The sequence below is a fragment of the Saccopteryx bilineata genome, chromosome 1 (assembly GCF_036850765.1).
Source record: "Saccopteryx bilineata isolate mSacBil1 chromosome 1, mSacBil1_pri_phased_curated, whole genome shotgun sequence".
Classification (NCBI taxonomy): domain Eukaryota; kingdom Metazoa; phylum Chordata; class Mammalia; order Chiroptera; family Emballonuridae; genus Saccopteryx; species Saccopteryx bilineata.
Genome location: NC_089490.1, coordinates 299758833 through 299777646, shown reverse-complemented (window position 1 = coordinate 299777646; position 18814 = coordinate 299758833). Strand labels below are relative to the sequence as shown.

At 41.7% G+C, this 18814-nt stretch overlaps 2 protein-coding genes across 6 annotated transcripts in view; one reads left to right on the top strand and one right to left on the bottom strand.

Moving 5' to 3' along the window:
- Window positions 1-97: 97 nt before the first annotated feature.
- PIH1D2 (PIH1 domain containing 2) lies at window positions 98-18717 on the top strand. Of its 4 annotated transcripts, none has more exons than XM_066244693.1 (7): window positions 98-242; window positions 1324-1528; window positions 3739-3862; window positions 4294-4539; window positions 4872-5134; window positions 8295-8425; window positions 17707-18710. In XM_066244693.1, the coding sequence occupies exons 2-7, from the start codon at window positions 1352-1354 to the stop codon at window positions 17786-17788; spliced, it is 1023 nt and encodes a 340-aa protein (XP_066100790.1). In that variant the 5' UTR covers window positions 98-242; window positions 1324-1351; the 3' UTR covers window positions 17789-18710. The 4 variants fall into 4 exon arrangements, with proteins under 4 accessions (XP_066100790.1, XP_066100810.1, XP_066100799.1 ...); XM_066244713.1 differs by having other exon boundaries at window positions 99-242; window positions 17604-18713; XM_066244702.1 differs by having other exon boundaries at window positions 99-242; window positions 17592-18713.
- The window catches only part of DLAT (dihydrolipoamide S-acetyltransferase), a 32963-nt gene continuing 25913 nt past the window's right edge, over window positions 11765-18814 (bottom strand). For both annotated transcript variants that reach the window (XM_066244671.1, XM_066244681.1), the window contains exons 12-14: window positions 15077-15239; window positions 14075-14211; window positions 11765-13607 (exon numbers count right to left, since the gene is read on the bottom strand). In XM_066244671.1, the coding sequence (XP_066100768.1) occupies window positions 13478-13607; window positions 14075-14211; window positions 15077-15239 (430 nt within the window). In that variant the 3' untranslated portion in view covers window positions 11765-13477. The remainder of the gene's footprint in view (window positions 13608-14074; window positions 14212-15076; window positions 15240-18814) is intronic.

The following is an 18814-nucleotide window of genomic DNA, read 5'->3' as shown; positions in this document are numbered from 1 at the left end:
GGAGGGTTTCCAGGACGGTCAAGAGGTGGTCAGGTGCCCAAGGCAGGCAGGTGCCTTCCGGCGGATAAAGTGGGCCGGGCTCAGCTACAGCTAAGAAGCGAGGCCCGGAGCAGGAAGGAGAGATCCGGAACTAGATGTGAAAGGACCTCTCTGCCTCCCGGACCTATCCGGACCGTATTACATACCGCACCCTGTCTGGTTACTCTGGTAACGGGCGTCGCAGTTCATCCGAAAACTAAAAGGTAGGTTCGCAGACCGCTAGAAGGTTGTCGGTTCGTCCGGTCCCCCGTCGTCTAACCCTACTGTAGTGTTCGAAGAACCGAAAGCTCCTCCTTTTCTCATTCTGAGGATACGCTGGGACACCTTCCCGCATGGGTGGGGTGGGTGCCCGGGAACTGCCCTCGTGTAGCGTCCAGCAAGTGTTCCGCCCTCTCTCATCAGCTTGCTTAGCCATCACAGTAGCCCTAGGAGATGGGCAGTGTCGTTTTCCTTCTAAGGAGAATAAACCTACGCGTATGTGTACATTCATTGTCCAAGGTCACACAGCTGGCAGGTGATAGCGCCAAGAGTGTAGTCTGGGCATTCTGGCTCCGGAGTCCATGCTGTTAATGACTATGCTGTGCTGAGCGATGAGGCCGTCTCGTGTGGCCCCCACCACACACCTCGGCGGCTTCCAGACCGGGTTCAGCCCCAATCAGCCCAAATCCAGGGGCTGGAGAAAGGAAACCGCCAGAAATCTAGACTAAAATGAATACTCTGTTCTCCTCAGGGCGTGTGAGGGTCTAGGCAGAGGTTACAGCCTCATGAGAGAACACCACGTGAAAATTTAAGGGGTACTAGATAATTTGAGAATAAGGCAAAAGATAAAGTGGTGTTGAGCCACAGTCGTGTTTTTTTGTTTGTTTGTTTGTTTTTGTGACAGAGACAGAGAGACAGAGAGAAGGACAGATAGGAAGAGAGATGAGAAGCATCAATTCTTCCTTGAAGCTCCTTAGTTGTTCATTGATTGCTTTCTCATATGTGCCTTAAGGGGGGGTTGCTACAGCAGAGCTAGGTTCATGTCTATGATCCCACACTCAAGCCAGCAACCCCGTGCTCAAGCCGGTGACCTCGGGGTTTCCAACTGGGAACTCCGCGTCCCAGTCTGAGGCTCTATCCACTGTGCCACCACCTAGTCAGGCTGAGCCACAGTCTTTTAGACACAGGTGTTAAGGATAAATGCTGACTTTACCAAAACAATTTCTGACCTGTTCCTCCTCCCCTAAAAGAAGAAATGAATCAATAGTTACACAAAATTTTTCCCCTTAACTCCTGTCTTTCCAGAGACTGAAGAGACCTGTTCACCTCTATCATGAAATCCTCCTCAAAGGATCTGCTCACCCAAGCTAGTCAGTTCTGGAATCTCCTAGATGAGCTGGCTGAAAGTAACCCTGTGGGCTATGAGAAGTTCATTCAACAGCAGCTGAAAGAGGGCAGACAGCTCTGTGCCGCCCCAGAACCACAGCTCTGTCTGCAGACAAGAATCCTGGTGTGTAGAGTTGTTGCCCAGGGATGGGGAGGTCCTGAAACGATCGTACAGTAACCAGAGAGTAGCTTACCCTAAGCTTTTGCTCCTATACTTTAGCACAGGAACACTTGAAGGTAATGGCCACTCTAAATGGAAAATGAAATATACGGTGGGAGATCGCATTGAAGGAGCAAAAATAGAACATTCATATTTGATATTTTGAAGATCTCAAAATTAGCCATTTTTTTCTGCTAGAATAAAAAAGTAAAAGTAATGTAATGTAATGACTTATTGGAAAAACCATAGCCTAACCAGGCAGTGACACAGTGGATAGAGTGTCAGACTGGGATGCAGAAGACCCAGGTTCAAAACCCTGAGGTTGCCGACTAGAGCACTGGCTCACCAGCTTGAGCACAGAGTCACTGGTTTAAGCAAGGGGTCACTTGCTCTGTTTAGCCACCCCTCCCAGGCACATATGAGAAAGCAATCAATGAACAACTATGGTGTCGCAACAAAAAACTAATGATTGATGCTTCTCATTCTCTCCTTTCCTGTCTGTCTGTCCCTATCTATCCCTCTCTGTCTCTGTAAAAAATAAAAATAAAGCTCTGGGAGTACAGGTGCTTTTTGGTAGGCTATCAGCCACCATAAGACCTCCCAATCCCATCCTTTTCTTTCTGTGTTTATTTTCTAATCCTCCACTGTTTCCACTTCAGACCTGCGAAATTACAAACCCCGCTGACTCGTGACAGGGGATCAAAGGGCCAATCCCTGCATGTCAGGATGATGCTCTACCAACCGAGCTATCCAGCTAGGTCAAAGAGATTTTTTTTAAATAAAGAGAACCTGCCTGACCTGTGGTGGCGCAGTGGATAAAGTGTCGACCTGGAATGCTGAGGTCACCAGTTCAAAACCCTGGGCTTGCCTAGTCGAGGCACATATGGGAGTTGATGCTTCCTGCTCCTCCCCCCTTCTCTCTGTCTCTCTCTCCTCTCTCTCTCTCTGTCTCTCCTCTCTAAAAATGAATAAATTAAAAAAATTTTTTAAAAAGGTGGACAGCCTGACCTGTGGTGGCGCAGTGGATAAAGTGTCAACCTGGAAACACTGAGGTTGCCGGTTCAAAACCCTGGGCTTGCCTGGTCAAGGCACATATGGGAGTTGATGCTTCTAGCTCCTCCCCCCTTCTCTCTCTCTCTCTCTTTCTCTCTCCTCTCTCTATAATGAATAAATAAAATAAAAAAATTAAAAAAAAAAAATTAAAAAAAAAAAAAAAAAAAAAAAAAAAAGGTGGACAAACAAATGCACCAGGAATAGCTGCTTAGAACCCCTGTGAGTACCAGCTTGATTCTTTTTTTTTTTTTCAGGGACAGAGAGAGAGTCAGAGAGAGGGACAGACAGACAGGAACAGAGAGAGATGAGAAACATCAATCATCAGTTTTTCATTGCAACACCTTAGTTGTTCATTGATTGCTTTCTCATATGTGCCTTGACCACGGGCCTTCAGCAGACCGAGTAACCCCTTGCTCAAGCCAAGGGCCTTGGGCTCAAGCTGGTGAGCTTTTTTTTTTTTTTCCTCAAGCCAGATGAGCCTGCGCTCAAGCTGGCAACCTTGGGGTCTCAAACCTGGGTCCTTCCGCATCCCAGTCCGACGCTCTATCCACTGCGCCACCGCCTGGTCAGGCACCAGCTTGATTCTTCATGAAAAGCTTTGTGGAGCCTGACCAGGTGGTGGCACAGTGGATAGAGTGTCAGACTGGGATACAGAGGACCCAGGTTTGAGACCCCGAGATTGCCAGCTTGAGTGCAGGCTCATCTGCTTTAAGCTAAAGCTCACCAGCTTGGACCCAAAGTCACTGGCTTGAGCAAGGGGTTACCTGTACTGCTGTAGCCCCATGGTCCCACGGTCAAGGCACATATGAGAAATCAATCAATGAACAACTAAGGTGTTGCAACGAAAAACTGATGAGTGATGCTTCTCATCTCTCTCCTTTCCTATCTGTCTGTCCCTATCTATCCCTCTCTCTGACTCTCTGTCTCTGTAAAAAAAAAAAAAAAAAAGCTTTGGGAAAATCATGTAACAATAGTAATTTCTCAAACAGTTTTAATACATGTAATCACTTACTTGGGACCTAAAATTCTCACTCTTCAAATTTTGTGATGAGTTACTTTTAGAATATTTCTTAAAAATAAAAAACTAGGTTTAAAGATATGCAAAATTATTTGATTTCTAGAAACCAAAAGATAGAACAATGTTTATCAACATATGTCAGTGGAAGAGGATTCCAGCTCCCCAGTCAGCCACTCATCCAGTACCTGTAAGGCTTGGGAGACCAGAAGATGTGTCTGAAACATCAGGTACACAGAATTACAGGACAGAAAGCACATTTAAAAATTTTTAATGGGAATAGCATAAACCAGACTTTACTTGGTAAAAGACATTGCATGTAAAACATTTTATTTGCTATAATGTAGCTAATGACTAATAAATGCACCTTTAAGCAAATTGATACTGTTTATGTAACAATATGAGCTGTTTTAAACCCACATAAAATACCAAAAAATGTGCCCTATTTGAAATTTTGTGTACATGTTATGCTTGCCTCTCAAATATATAGGCATAGAATTTACACTTTCTAACTTTACCAGGATTCTGGCTTAATATATTACCTGACAGTTTCATTAGTGAAACAAGTTGTCTTTATCTCACACCCTCTGAATTTCACATGCAGATGTTTGTCTTTTATAGTCTTTTTTGGGTTTTTTGGCTTTCTTTATTTTACACACAGATGTATATAAAGTCATCGATGTTGCCTACAATCCTGATGTGCTCCAGGCAGCAGAAAAGGATCCAGTGAAGAAAGATCTGTTAATACGAATGGCCATGAAATGCATTGAGGAACAACTCCAGGTCACGCTCTCACACTTTTACCATATTACCAAATTCAAAGTAAAAGGAAGCACTCAAAGGATGAAACAAAATCTGATGGGAAGCCAAACTGACCCCACAGATCTAAGAGAGAATATGAGAAAGGGTGAGTTATTGAAGATAAATGGGAAATTAAACTGATTGTAAAATTTTGTATCCTGTGTACACTTTGCAAACTATAAATCTCAATTTTAAAAGATATGAAACAAAATAGAAAAAGATAAAGATTAGATATTAGAAATATTAGCATGTCCTGGAACTTTTAATTCCTGTAAACTTTTAAATTTTTACATCTCTCTGGTGTAAGATTCCCAAACTAATTTAGCTGCAGCTTTATCTCCCTTCTTGGCTGACAATACATATACAGTAGCTTACCGCCTGAGAGTAGTTTATGTTGTTGATTAATTTTGTGATTTTTATCTTTTTTTTTTCATAAAGAACTAACCCTTGAACAGATAAGCAGTACTGTGAGCAATCGAGATCACCTCCCTCAAATTTTACTACCAAACGACCAAGTTTCAGGCAAAAAAGGGTGCCTGATAGAAGAGATTTCCAGTTCAGAGACCCAGGTGGAGATGAAGAGACCAGCCCATGAGTTAAAAATTGTGGCAGATCAGAATGAGAAACCATTGAAGATTGAATTAAAAGTTGAATTACCTGGTGTTAATTCAGTATCTCTCTGTGACCTTAGTGTTTCTGAGGTAGGTTGAGTAGCTTATACTGTAAATTTGTGTCAGTCGACATTCACTATTTCATGCTGCAGTAACAAACTCCACCATCTCAGTGGCTTACAATAATTTGCTCAAGTTACATGTTAGCTAGACCTACTCTGCTCACAAGTCTTATACATTTCAAGATACAGGTGAAGAAGCAATTCTCCTGGCAGAGGGAAAATAAAATGGCCAAACTGTGCAACGAATCCTAAAACTTCCTGTCAGTCATGGCATATATCACTTGTACTCACATTCTATTGGCCAAAGTAAGTGATTACACCAACTCCTACATACATCAGTAGACAGGGAAGAATATTCTTCTCACATGGCCGGGATACACATATAATCCTCTGACAAAAGATCAAATAATTGGCAACAATCCTACAGTGCACCACAGTCCAGTCTTTTTGTCACAAATATTTGCATCTTTCCCCAAGGAAGATACCTCCAATTCCACCATCAGACTGTAAAGTACAGGATTTTGCCCTCATAGTCTGCATTCTGCTCCTCTTGAACCAGACCTATGAACTACAAAGACAAGTCATCTACTCCCACAACCTCATGCACCATACAATTTGAAACAGGGAGAAGATAACCACAGTTAACAGTCTCAGTTTAGAAATGGTAAAAATATAAGGCACACAGCAGTCACTGATTTACAGCAATGCTGAAATCCTGATAGACAGTATTCCAAGGGTCCCTTTTCCTGGATGAAGATGTTCTGACTTAGGGCCATGACAGATTCCTTTATTACCTAGTCCCCTACCTAGTTCCACTGTTTTCCATCACCTTCAATTCCATTCTTTGCGAAGGTTCCCCCCACATTTGATCACATCTAAAGAGAGAACTGGACAACATGCCATCCTTAGATGCTGAGCACTCAGCGTGGTTTGTGTCCATGGAATGTTGGGGTCCAAAGATTATTTTACATTAGTTTTAGTCGAAGCTGGTAAAATTTTATTTAATTCCAATCAGTGCTATACCCAACAATTTTTTTTGTTTGTTTGAGACAGTGAGAGATGGAGGGACAGACAGACAGGAAGGGAGAGAGATGAGTTCATAGTTGTGGAACCGTAGTTGTTTGTTGATTGCATTCTCATATGTGCCTTGACGGGGGTGCTGCAGCCAGGCCACTGACCCCTTGCTCAAGCCAGCAACTTTGGGCTAAGTCAGCGACCTTGGGCTTCAAGCCAGTGACCACTTGTTCATGTCTATGATCCCATGCTCATGCCAATGACATCAGGGTTTCCAAACTGGGTCCTCAGCATCCCAGGCCAACGCTCTATCCACTGCGCCACCACCTGGTCAGGCTATACCCAACAATTCTTTTTTAGACATCCATTTTTTTAAATTGATTTTAGCAAGAGAGGAAGGGAGAGTGAAAGAGAGACAAGGATATCAGTCTTTTCCTGTATGTGCCCTGACCAGGGATCAAACCAGCAACCTCTGTACTTCATTCAGGCCAATGCTCCAACCAGCAGAGCTATCTGGCCAGGGCTAGACATAACCATTTTTCAATGGCCTTTCTTTACTTAATAGCTGTGATTTGTGTCAAATGCAAAAATTTATTGTGATGTAATCCTTACTTAACGAAGGTAGAAATTTCTTATTTTAGAGAAACATGACTGGGAACAGAGGGGACATGGAGAGATGAGAACCATCAGCTCATGGTTGCTTCACTTTAGTTGTTTATTGATTATGTCTCATACATGCCTTGATCGGGGGGAGGGAGTAGGCTCAAGCTGAGCCAGCAACACTGGGCTCAAGCCAGTGACCTTTGGCATCATGCCAACGACAGTTGGGCTCATGTCAATGATCCCGTGTTCAAGCTAGCAAGCCCAAGCTCAAGCTAACGAGCCCAACTCTAGCCGACAACCTCAGGGTTTTGAATCTGGGCCCTCAGTGTCCCAGGCCAACACTCAATCCGCCATGCCACTCCCAGACAGGCAACCTACGTAGAAATTTTAACAAAAGTATAAGGACTTGTGATTTAGTCATTGTCTCCAGACTGTCTTAATCAGCCTTTGTTAAAAAAAAAAAAAAGAAAGAAAGAAAAATCTCAGCCTTGGCCAGTGGCTCAATGGATAGAGCATCATCTTGGCATATGGATGTCCTGGGTTTGATTCCTAGTCATGGTACACAGGAAAAGCGACCATCTGCTTCTCTCCTCCTCTCTCCCTCATTCCCTCTCTTTAAAATAAATCAATAAATAAAATCTTTTTTTTAAAAACTCTCTTGACCTGACCTGTGGTGGGCGCAGTGGATAAGTCGTTGACCTGGAATGCTGAGGTCACCAGTTCGAAACCCTGGGCTTGCCTGGTTAAGGCACATGTGGGAGTTGATGCTTCCTGCTCCTCCCCACTTTCTCTCTCTCTCACTCACTCTCTCCTCTATAAAATGAATAAATAAATTTTAAAAATTTAAAAAAAAACTCTCTTGGAGCCCTGGCCAGTTGGCTCAGTGGTAGAGCGTCGGCCTGGCATGCAGGAGTCCTGGGTTCGATTCCGGCCAGGGCACACAGGAGAAGCGCCCATCTGCTTCTCCACTCTTTCCCCTCTCCTTCCTCTCTGTCTCTCTCTTCCCCTCCCGCAGCCAAGGCTCCACTGGAGCAAAGTTTGCCCAGGCGCTGAGGATGGCTCTGTGGCCTCTGCCTCAGGCGCTAGAATGGCTCTGATTGCAGCAGAGCGATGCCCCAAGATGGGCAGAGCATCGCCCCCTGGTGGGCATGCCGGGTGGATCCCGGTTGGGTGCATGCGGGAGTCTGTCTGACTGCCTCCCCATTTCCAGCTTTGGAAAATGCAAAAACAAAACAAAACAAAACTCTTGGGCCTGACCAGGCGGTGGCGCAGTGGATAAAGTGTTGGACTGGGATGCAGAGGACCCAGGTTCAAGTCTCCGAGATCACTAGCTTGAGCGTGGGTTCATCTGGTCCCGGTCGGGCGCATGCGGGAGTCTGTCTGACTGCCTCCCCATTTCCAACTTCAGAAAAATACAAAAAAAAAAACAAAACCCCACATAAATCCCTAGTCAAGGCACATACAAGAATCAACTAATGAGTGTATAAACAAGTGTAACAGCAAACAATGTTTCTCTTTCTCTACCTGTCTCAAATATATATATTTAAACTCTCTTGGTTTATTATTCTTAGGATGATTTACTGATTGAGGTCTCTGAGAAGTATAGATTACATCTGAATCTTCCAGAATCTGTGGATACTGAAATGACTTCAGCAAAATTTATCAAAGAGAAAGCTACATTAATCGTCACAATGCCACTGGTGTAAGTCAAGAACTAAATTTAGGTGAATTAAGGGACCTTCATTATGGGTGAAGAAAGAGTGGTTTATCTTAAAAGCGCATTTCATGTTTTCTAAGAGTTCCTTTTGATGGAATGAGATTTTTCTGATTATCTGTTACCTTAAAAATAAAAAAAAATTCATCCTAGCCCTGGCTAGATAGCTTGGTTGGTTAGTGTCATCCTGAAGTGCAGAGGTTGCCAGTTCAATCCCCGGTCAGGGCACATACAAGAGCAGATCAATGTTCTGTCTCTCTCTCTCTCTCTCAAGTCAATTTAAACAAAAACAAAAACAAAAAAACCCTCTCATCTGTATGCACCATGGTTGCAGGTTTGATCCCCCAGTCAGGGCACAAACACGAAGTAATCAATGCGCAAGTAAATGAAACAACTAAGTGGAACAGCAAGTTACCCTCCTTCTCTCTCAAATCAATGGGAAAAAAACTCACTTTCTCCTCAAATAAACAAGCAGAAACTACTAAAAACAGTACTGCCAAGATATACTTGTTTTTGAAGATATTTGTAATGGTCTTTTTTTTTTTTTTTTTTGTATTTTTCTGAAGCTGGAAACGGGGAGAGACAGTCAGGCAGACTCCCGCATGCGCCCGACCGGAATCCACCCGGCACGGGCGAGGCTCTGCCCACCAGGGAGCGATGCTCTGCCCCTACGGGGCTTTGCTCTGCCGCAACCAGAGCCCCTCTAGCGCCTGGGGCAGCGGCCAAGGAGCCATCCCCAGCAGCGCCTGGCCCATCTTTGCTCCAATGGAGCCTCGGCTGCGGGAGGGGAAGAGAGAGACAGAGAGGAAGGCGCAGCGGAGAGGTGGAGAAGCAAATGGGCGCTTCTCCTATGTGCCCTGGCCGGGAATCAAACCCGGGCCCCCGGCACGCCCGACCGACACTCTACCGCTGAGCCAACTGGCCAGGGCCTGTCATGGTCTTAAGTAACTTAAATACCATTTGGAAAAATTCTATTTGTTTCTAAAGTAACATGTGGGAATTCTGTTTACTAGTTGAAAAAATAAATGTTGTGTCTAGTAAATTTTTGCATCAGACACAAATCCCAGATTGTGCAAGAAGTTTTTTATCATCAAGATGGGCCATAGGAGTAAAGGTTTCCTCCAACAATAAAGATACAAGGTCAGTGTAATGATATGCAAATTTACTTCTGTGAATCTCTACTTCTATGAAATAGCTGACATCCCAGCTACCCAGGTGGGCATGGACCTGTGGACTGGACACAAAGATGCAGTAATAGTAACTGGGTGTTATTGCACAAAAGTAAGGTGCAAAAAAGTATCTAACTCTAATTTAAGAAAAGGAGTTGACATTGGGACAAGTGTCTTTCTCCTAGGAAAATAACTTTTTGTAATTTAAAAAATGTATTGATTTTTAGAGAGGGAGGGAGGAACACTGATTTGCTGTTCCAACCAATGCATTCATTGGTTGATTTAAAAATTTTTTTAATTCATTTGAGTGAAGGGAGAGAGAGAGAGAGAGAGAGAGAGAGAGAGAGAGAGAGAGAGAGAGAGAAGGAGCAGGAAGCATCAACTTCCATACGTGCCTAGACCAGGCAAGTCTAGGGTTTTGAACCAGCAACCTCAGCATTCCAGGTCAACGCTTTATCCACTGTACCACCACAGGTCAGACCATTGGTCAATTCTTGTATTTGCCCTACAGGGGACCAAACCTGAAATCTTGGTGTACCGGGACGATGCTCTAACCAACTCGGCCACTTGGCCAGGGCCAAAGAAAATAATTTAAAAAATACTTTTCAACTCCCATTCATCTAAGTTGTCAGATATTTGTTCCATACAAAGGTATCAACTTCCCAGTTTATATCCCAAGTGAGCATTGCTCACATCAAACCATAAACATTCCTTAATTCTTCTCTAGAACAAAACATTCTTGTGATTAGTTTTTAGTTCAACAGTTTTTAAAATCCCTATTAATCTTATTTCTTAAAATTGTATTTATTGATTTTTGAGAGAGAATGAAAGGGGGGGAATCTTTCTTGGGGGGGTGGGGGACATCTAATACACTTAATGTTTAAATGTTAAATATAGGCCCACTCAGTAGAGTGTTGGCCCAGCTTATGGGTGTCCTGGGTTTAATCCCTGGTCAGGGCCTACATGAGAAGCGACCACCTGCTTCTCCCTCCTCTTTCTCCTCTCACGCAGCCAGTGGCTTGACTGGTGCAAGGCCCTAAAGATAGCTCTGTTGATTTTAGCATTAGCCCAGATGGGGGCTGATGGGTGGATCTCAGTCAGCTACTTGCGGGAGTCTGTCTCCCCTCCTCTCACCTAAAAAAAAATGTTGACTATGCTAGTTATTTCCCAAAATCATTTCACTTATAGAACTTCAATGGACTTTTTTATTGAAAAAACATCCCCACCTCCCCCTCCCTACAAGAAAACCAAAACTTTGCCCAGGAAGAGCATAAACTAATGAACTGTGGAGTATAAATTTGAATCTTACCAACATCTTTTTTCCTCAAAATTGGAAATTATTCAAGATAGACACTGTCCTTGATTTAGAGACCAGAGTTTTCTATAATTAGTTTTAGACCAATTGTCAGTTATGATTCTTTCCCATGTACTCCAGGGCTTCTGCATTAGCAGGTGATAAGTCTTCCTTGAAACACATTCCTATCCAGTCTTGCACTGGTCAACCCTCTTGTAGAGCAGGCCTTGAGATACTGTAACCACATCCACAAACCTCAGGATTGGAGTAAAATATCTAACAGCCAGACCACACTTTCATCTTGCAATGTGCCACACCCCAACATGAGGTGCTTCAGTAACTCCTTAAGCTTAAAGTATTAGATTATATCCTTCTGAACTCAGTCCTGATTTTATCAATTCTATGAACTCAAAAAGTGTCTGTAGTTGAGCCTTATATCCCTGCTCTGAATCGTTTATTGTGAAAATTAATTACCAACAGATGAAAAATTAGTTACCAACAGGTGAGACATATTGAAAACATCTAGTTTCACTTTTAAACAATCTACTTTGGCCTGAGCAGGCGGGGTCACATTGGATAGAGCATTGGACTGGGACATGGAGGGCCCAGGTTCAAAACTCTGAGGTCACGGCTTGAGCACGTGCTCACTAACTTGAGTGTAAGATCATACACATGACCCCACGGTTGCTGGCTTGAGCCCAAAGGTCACTAACTTGAAGCCCAAGGTCACTGGCTTGAGCAAGGGGTCAGTCACTCACTCAGCTATCCAAAGAAAATCCAATCTGAACCAAACCACTATTTCTAACCTTTACTCTGTGAATTATAGCAAGATAGATTGAATCCAGATTTAGATTATAGGTCAGATTAATTTTTAACTCAACAATTTTTATTAGAAGACAACTTTTTATTTTTTTTCAAGGGAACAAAAGAGCCATAAACATAAGCAAAGAATGAATTATCGCTGAAGTTTCCTGTGTTTGCACCAGATGTAGCTCATTCTGATGATGGTCCCTTGTGATAAACTTGTTGCTTCTGTGTAATCTTCAGTTCAAGCTATAATTACTAATTACCATATTGATGTTTTCATAACAGTACAAGGGAAATATTTCTGGAATATATGGAGTGTCACTTGTGCACCATGTAATAATGAACATTTAGAAATAGATTCAACAGTGAAAGAGCTAAATTTCAGGGGCTAGCTCCATATTTTACATATAAGAAAGCACTATCAGATTAATTTTAAATAGTCAAAACAATTTCAAATATTTATTAAAGCACATCAATTCAACAGAAAGCCTGGAACTGTGATAATGTTCCCCATTCATTTTTATTATCTTGACTATTATCCCCCTACCCAGCCAAAGAAAGGCAAAATGGAAAAAAATATTTAGGCTGATAAGGTAGTATGCAACCTAAGTATTTTTTTCTCTCACCAATAGGATTTTAGGGTTAAAATTAAATTAAAAATTTTAATTTACGAGTTAACCCTGGGGTGGGAAAACACAGGGCACTTTTTTATACACATTTAACAGTTTTTACTTTATCCAAGTAGAAATGACCCCTTTGCTTTGGTTATCATCTTTCAGTGCCCTTCCCCAATGTCTCTCTCCCTCTTCTTTTCAGAGAACTTGTTAGTCTATGTGTGGACTTTGGCACATATCTCTAGAAACCATATTTTACTTATGTACACTTATTCCATTGTTACTTGATATAGTTTTCCAAAGTTATATTTGAGTAGTAAGTTCTGGTAATTAAGTTCATTTGCAAGCAACCACCACTTAATATTGATGGAAAAATTCTACTTTCACAACTTCTCTGTTAAATTCCGTAAGCATATTCTTTTATTTGGAGGTAATGTAGAATTCTACTTAGAATTATACATTTAAGTTGTTTAAATACCCACACAAATTCTCATTTGTATCAAGTATCTGGTGTGTGTGTGTGTATGTGATCTCAAGGAGGGAAAACCACCATTTTGGGATTCAGGGAAAAATAAACAATGGTTGAAGAAGTATAAGAAAATGCTGACTTTTTTAAATTTCCCTTATTTTCCTTGAAGTTTTCTACTCTTGCCATCCAGGATAAAATCAAGATCAGGTAAAAGAAAAAAATTAATTAGGGTTAAATTCCAAAATCATGTTTCAATTCAAACCCGTTCCCTAAGAGAACAAAGTCTCCTGACTTCTCTTTTCCTCAAATATAAAGAAAACATCTGAGGAAATTAAATTTCAAAATCTTAAGGTTTTATCCAGGTTACTTTTATGTACCTGGCTCAATAGGAAAACACAATTCTACCTTTACACAGTGAAAGTACTTATCACCCAAGGGCTATGCCACAAGTCCCTTGACCAGGAGTATTCAGCTTAAAATTTGCTGTTTACTAAATGTGCACAATATTTGAGTGTAACTGGAATTTTAAAAAATTCAACAATGACCATTACAAGTAACTTAACAGGACAGACTCAAAAATAACTGCTTAGCTTTAAAATAAAAAGAACCACCTGTTTAATAACATATTTATATCTTGATAAGACTGAACCAATGTGACCTTGGAGAGTCTAGAAATTCTTGGGTTAATTATAACAACATGGTGACAGGTTTCTCAATGTACTTTCTAAACTCAGCAAGCCACTGGGCTCCAACTGCTCCATCGACTACCCGATGATCACAACTGAGTGTAACAGACATCATGCTAGCCACTTCAAATCTAGAAAAAGATTAAAAAATATTATTAGGTATTCTAAAAGCAATCACCAGATTTTAGCCAGTAACAGTCCAAATGCCAACTCTGGCCTTATACTCCCAGCCAGGTAATATTATTTTCTACCTATTCTTTATGTCCTGCAGACTTCTAGCCAAAATTTATAGCATAAAGAAGCAAAACAAACAGCCATCTGGAGCACAGATCAGCAAACTAAAGGCCCACAGGCCAAATCCCACCAAATGAGTTTACTGGAACTCATTTACACAGTGCCGATGGCTGCTTTCACCCGACACTGGCACAGTATCTGCAAGAGAGACCACAGGACTCACGAAGCCTTAAATATTTACTCTTTGGCATCTGACACTACCTGAAGTTAGAACATGCCATGCCAGTAATTCTAAAACTGGGCCTCAAATCAGTTGTAATGTAATTACAGTGAGCTTACAGCCACTCTCCATTCTGGCACTCACCCTTTCTCGTTGTCTGCAGGGACCAGTCTGTCTTCTGAAGCACCAATGGCCAAAATACACGCTTGAGGCGGGTTAATAATAGCAGAGAAGTTCTTAATTCCAAACATTCCTAAATTGGAGATGGTAAAAGTGCCACCCTAGAGGAAAAAAATTAAAATTAGATCATGTTAATTGCTCATTAATATAAATCTGAAAAAAACTAACATTTGTGAAAAGACCTTAAGATCTTTTACTTTAAGAAAAGCCTCTGAACTATCATAAAAAAGTGTATGAAATGACATATTAATTAGCTTGACTGATGATCATTTCATAATGTATGTATACATCAAAACATCAAGCTGTACACCTTAAATACATAGTTCCAATTTATGAATCACAACATCATTATAGCTGAAAGGAAACAATAAAGGCCTAATTGAAATACTCTGCACTTAAAAATACACAATCATTACAATATGAGTAAGTCAGGTGCATGGCCTTTGTATACAAGCTGGAAAATGTCTTTTTTGTGTGTGTATGTGACAGGAACAGAAAGGGGAACAGAGAGGGACATACAGACAGGAAGGGAGAGAGATGAGAAGCATTTCTTTGTTGTGGCACCTTAGTTGTTCATTGATTACTTTCTCATATGTGCCTTGACTGGGAGGCCACAGCAGACAGAGTGACCCCTTGCTCAAGCCAGCGACCCTGTCTGTGCTAAAGCTGGTGAGCCTTGCTCAAACCAGACGAGCCCATGCTCAAGCTGGTGACCTCAGGGTTTCAAACCTGGGTCCTCTGCATCCCAGTCTGACACTCTATCCACTGTGCCACCACTTGGTCAGGCTAGAAAATGTCTTATTTTCAGCCTTTGATAGGTTAACTCAATTTTTCTTTATTTTCAAGACCTTGTGTCAGTGAGACTAAAAGGCAGAATAAAAGGTGGAAAATGCAATAAAAGTATAATGCCAACGTTAAAAATAACATAATTGTTAACATTCAGAAGATAAATAAATAATAGTTTACCTGGAACTCATGCGGCTGTAATTTGCCCTCTCGTGCTTTGGTTGCTAAAGAAACAACATCATTAGCAATGGTTTCCAGTCCCTTTATATGTGCATTAAATACAATAGGTGTGATAAGTCCTGCAGGAGTACTGACTGCAACACTGATATCAACAACATGATTTCTATTTAAAAAGAAAAAAGAAAAGGAATCTCAATAATTATCAGCATTGTTTATTAAGAGCGTATGTATTAAGCAAGAATATTGACATTTACTTCAGTCTGTGCTACTGTTCAGCCAGAGGTATCTCTCCTGGTTTCTCCATTCTGTTCTGCACCCATCTGGACTTAACACATTTAAGAAATGAAGGGTACATGTGCCAGTAGGCTGGTTTCACACGCATTCTCTAACTCTTCCATCTGCCTCAACTAACACATGTCTGTAGGTAGAGAGGGAGGCTCAGAATTCAATGAGAATTAAACAAAAAACATCCTTAGATTTTGTGATAAAGTGGCTTGGCTGGAGCTGAATCTTCAAGTGAAGCTTGAGCAGATGAAAGGAAGAATGAAGAGAAAGAAGTGCATTGTGATAGAAACAGGAGTGCTCAGGATGTAGGGTGGCGGTGTCCTAGAACAAAGGATTTCCAATTTTTTCTACACCATGGGCATCTTTGCATTTGGGTCTCATCTCAGAATATTTTTTTTTTTTTTCATTTTAGAGAGGAGAGAGAGACAGAGAGAGAGAGAGAGAGAGAGAGAGAGAGAGACAGGGGGGGAGGAGCTGGAAGCATCAACTCCCATATGTGCCTTGACCAGGCAAGCCCAGGGTTTCGAACCGGCGACCTCAGCATTTCCAGGTCGACGCTTTATCCACTGTGCCACCACAGGTCAGGCCTCAGAATATTTTTTAACAAAAAAAAGAAAAAAACCTAGACAGTAAACAACTATGCTGAAATTTAATTATCTAATTATTCAAAAACCAAAATATGATACACGTGCTATTGTATTAACTCATTAACAAGATCTTGCAGCAGGTCTAATAATGGCTACAATTTTAAAGTAGTAATAAGGAAAACAATATTTTATTTAATACACCTGCAACAAGTACAGAATGATATAAAAATAACAGAATTTTAGCCCTGGCCTGGTAGCTCAGTTCATTAGAGCATGGTCCCAATACACCAAGGTTGTGGGTTCCATCCCCACTCCAGACACATACAAGAATAGACCAATGAATGCATGGATAAGTGGAACAGCATATTGATGTTTCTCTCTCTTTCTCAAAAATCAATAAATTTTAAAAAGAAAGGAACTGATTTTTACTGGTCACCAATACAAGTACTATTAACAGTGTAATGGGGAAATGAATAGGCTATACTACTGATATTAGTTTACAGAATAAAATTAACCCTGGCTGACTGGCTCAATACTAGAACATCAGCCTGGTATATGAAAGTCCTGGGTTCGATTCCCAGTCAGGGCACACAGGAAAAGAGACTATCTGCTTCTGTACCCCTTCCCCTTCTCTCTCTCACTCTCCTCCTCTCCCACAGCCATGGCTCAAATGGTTCGAGCAAGTTGGCCTCAGGTGCCGAGGATGGCTCCATGGCTTTGCCTCAGGCGCTGAAATAACATGGTTGCCGAGCAACAGAGCAATGCCCCAGATGGGCAGAGCATCGCCCACTAGTGAGCTTGCCAGGTGAATCCCAGTCAGGGCACATGTGGCAGTCTGTCTGCCTCCCTGCCTCTCACTGAATAAAAAAATAAAAATAAATACAAGAATAAAATTAAAATAAAAATATTCTAGCCTGACCAGGCAGTGGCACAGTAGATAGAGCATCAGACTGGGACACAAAGGACCCAGGTTTGAAACCTCAAGGTCACTGGCTTGAGCGCAGACTCATTTAGCTTGAGCACAGGCTCACCAGCTTGAGCGTGGGGTCACTAGCTTTGCATGGAATCACAGACATGATCCCATGGTCACTGGCTTGAGCAAGGGGTCACTTGCTCTGCTGTAGCCCCCTGGTCAAGGCACATATGAGAAAGTGGTCAATGAACAACTAAGGTGTCACAATGAAAACTTGATGCTTCTCATCTCTCTCCCTTCCTGTCTGTCCCTATCTGTCCCTCTCTCAAGACTCACTCTGTCAAAAAAGAACAAACCAGAATATTCTAAATAAGCTTATAAAAGAATTTCTGTAAAGCTAATTATGTGAACCTTAGTAAATATTAAATCCAGCTTGTTACTTTAATTACGATTTTTTTTATTGATTTGAGAAAAAGGAGGTGGGGGGGAGAGAGTGAAAGAAAGGGGGGGAGTGGAGCGGAAAGCATCAATTCATAGTAGTTACTTCTCATATGGGCCTTGACCCAGCAAGCCCAGGATTTCAAACCCACGACCTCAGCATGCCAGGTCAACTCTTTATCTCCTGTATCACCACAGGTCTGGCTATAACTATGTAATCTAGTAATAAAGTTATGTATCCTGTAACATATTAAATGTATATATCAATCCTATGCTTTTATCTCTGGCCAAGTTCTCGTTACAGCCTGTCACCCTCTGGCTGATGCACATCAAGAGATGGTATGAAAAATGGACACAGCAGAAACTACAGGACTGTACCTTAGCTCCTCCCCTCTCTCCCTCCACAGTGAGGCTGGCTGTTTTGACTCTCAGACAAGGCTAAGGGAGCAGCCTGAATGCAGGGATGTGGAGACACCAGTTTCAGAATAACAGTAACTCCATGAGTTACTTGGTAACTTCAATTTCAGTTACAAGGCCAAGAAGACCACAGAAGTCCAGTCTACCATGAAGATAAGAACTTCCTTCCCTGAAGAGAAATTGCATATCTGCCCTCCCCCTAGCATTCTCCCTCTCCTGAATCCCCTCGACAATCTGGCCAAGGCATCTGCACTGTTAAGATGGGTTTTTGAGAACAGGAGTGTCCCCTTCTTCTCAGGTGGCCAGCACTTGAATAAACTTCTTTCCTTTCACCAGCACCTGTGTCACAAGCACTGGCTTTTCATGTCAAGGCAGGCAGCTGAATCTATATTCAGTTAACAATAGCCCTTTGATTTGTTTTCTACTTTTTTAACAGAAGGAAACACTAAATTTCAGTTACAGGTTAGTAGAAAAGAATGATTGTTTCCCCTACTCTAGTCCCTTGACTCTTCAATTGTAGCCACAGCACAACTAGTTATCTATGGAAAAGCCCCTAATAAAGTGTTCTACAACTGAGAAAAAGGTAAAACTTTCACACGAAGGAAAACTCCAGCTCCTTCTAGGCACAAACTTTAGAGGATTCTAGGTACCAAATCCCTCAATGTGCACACACTGGCCAGAGCTAGCTGGCTTTTGCCATTTTCAAACAAAGGGACCTGCTCTAATACCATTTATGGCCTTTAGCAGCTACCACAGCTGGGCTCTGGCCAACATATCACATAGCAAACACTGTTTTCTTAATAAACTATCCTATTACAATATTATTTGTTTATGATCTTCTTTGTAGACAGTAGAGATGGTGTTTCCTATCCTGTTTACCACTGAATCCAGCAAACAGAACATGTTCAATAAATACTGATTAGCTGTATGAACAAAAAAATGAGGGCTATTTGGTAAGAATTAGTGAACAATACTGAGAAACTGTCCTGCAACCTCAAACCTTTGATCTAAGTAGGGTTTCCTTCAGATATTCTTAAAAGATTAAATATAAATTGACTCTATCACTCAACAATTCCATTCTAAGGAATATACCAAAGA

What these genes read in the sequence shown, in the direction of transcription:
- PIH1D2 (XM_066244693.1), top strand. Translation starts at nt 1,352, where the DNA reads ATGAAATCCTCCTCAAAGGATCTGCTCACCCAAGCTAGTCAGTTCTGG. An exon ending in AAGAGAGAATATGAGAAAGG is followed by an intron (nt 4,540 to 4,871) that starts GTGAGTTATTGA and finishes TTTTTCATAAAG; the next exon opens with AACTAACCCTTGAACAGATA. An exon ending in GTGACCTTAGTGTTTCTGAG is followed by an intron (nt 5,135 to 8,294) that starts GTAGGTTGAGTA and finishes TATTATTCTTAG; the next exon opens with GATGATTTACTGATTGAGGT.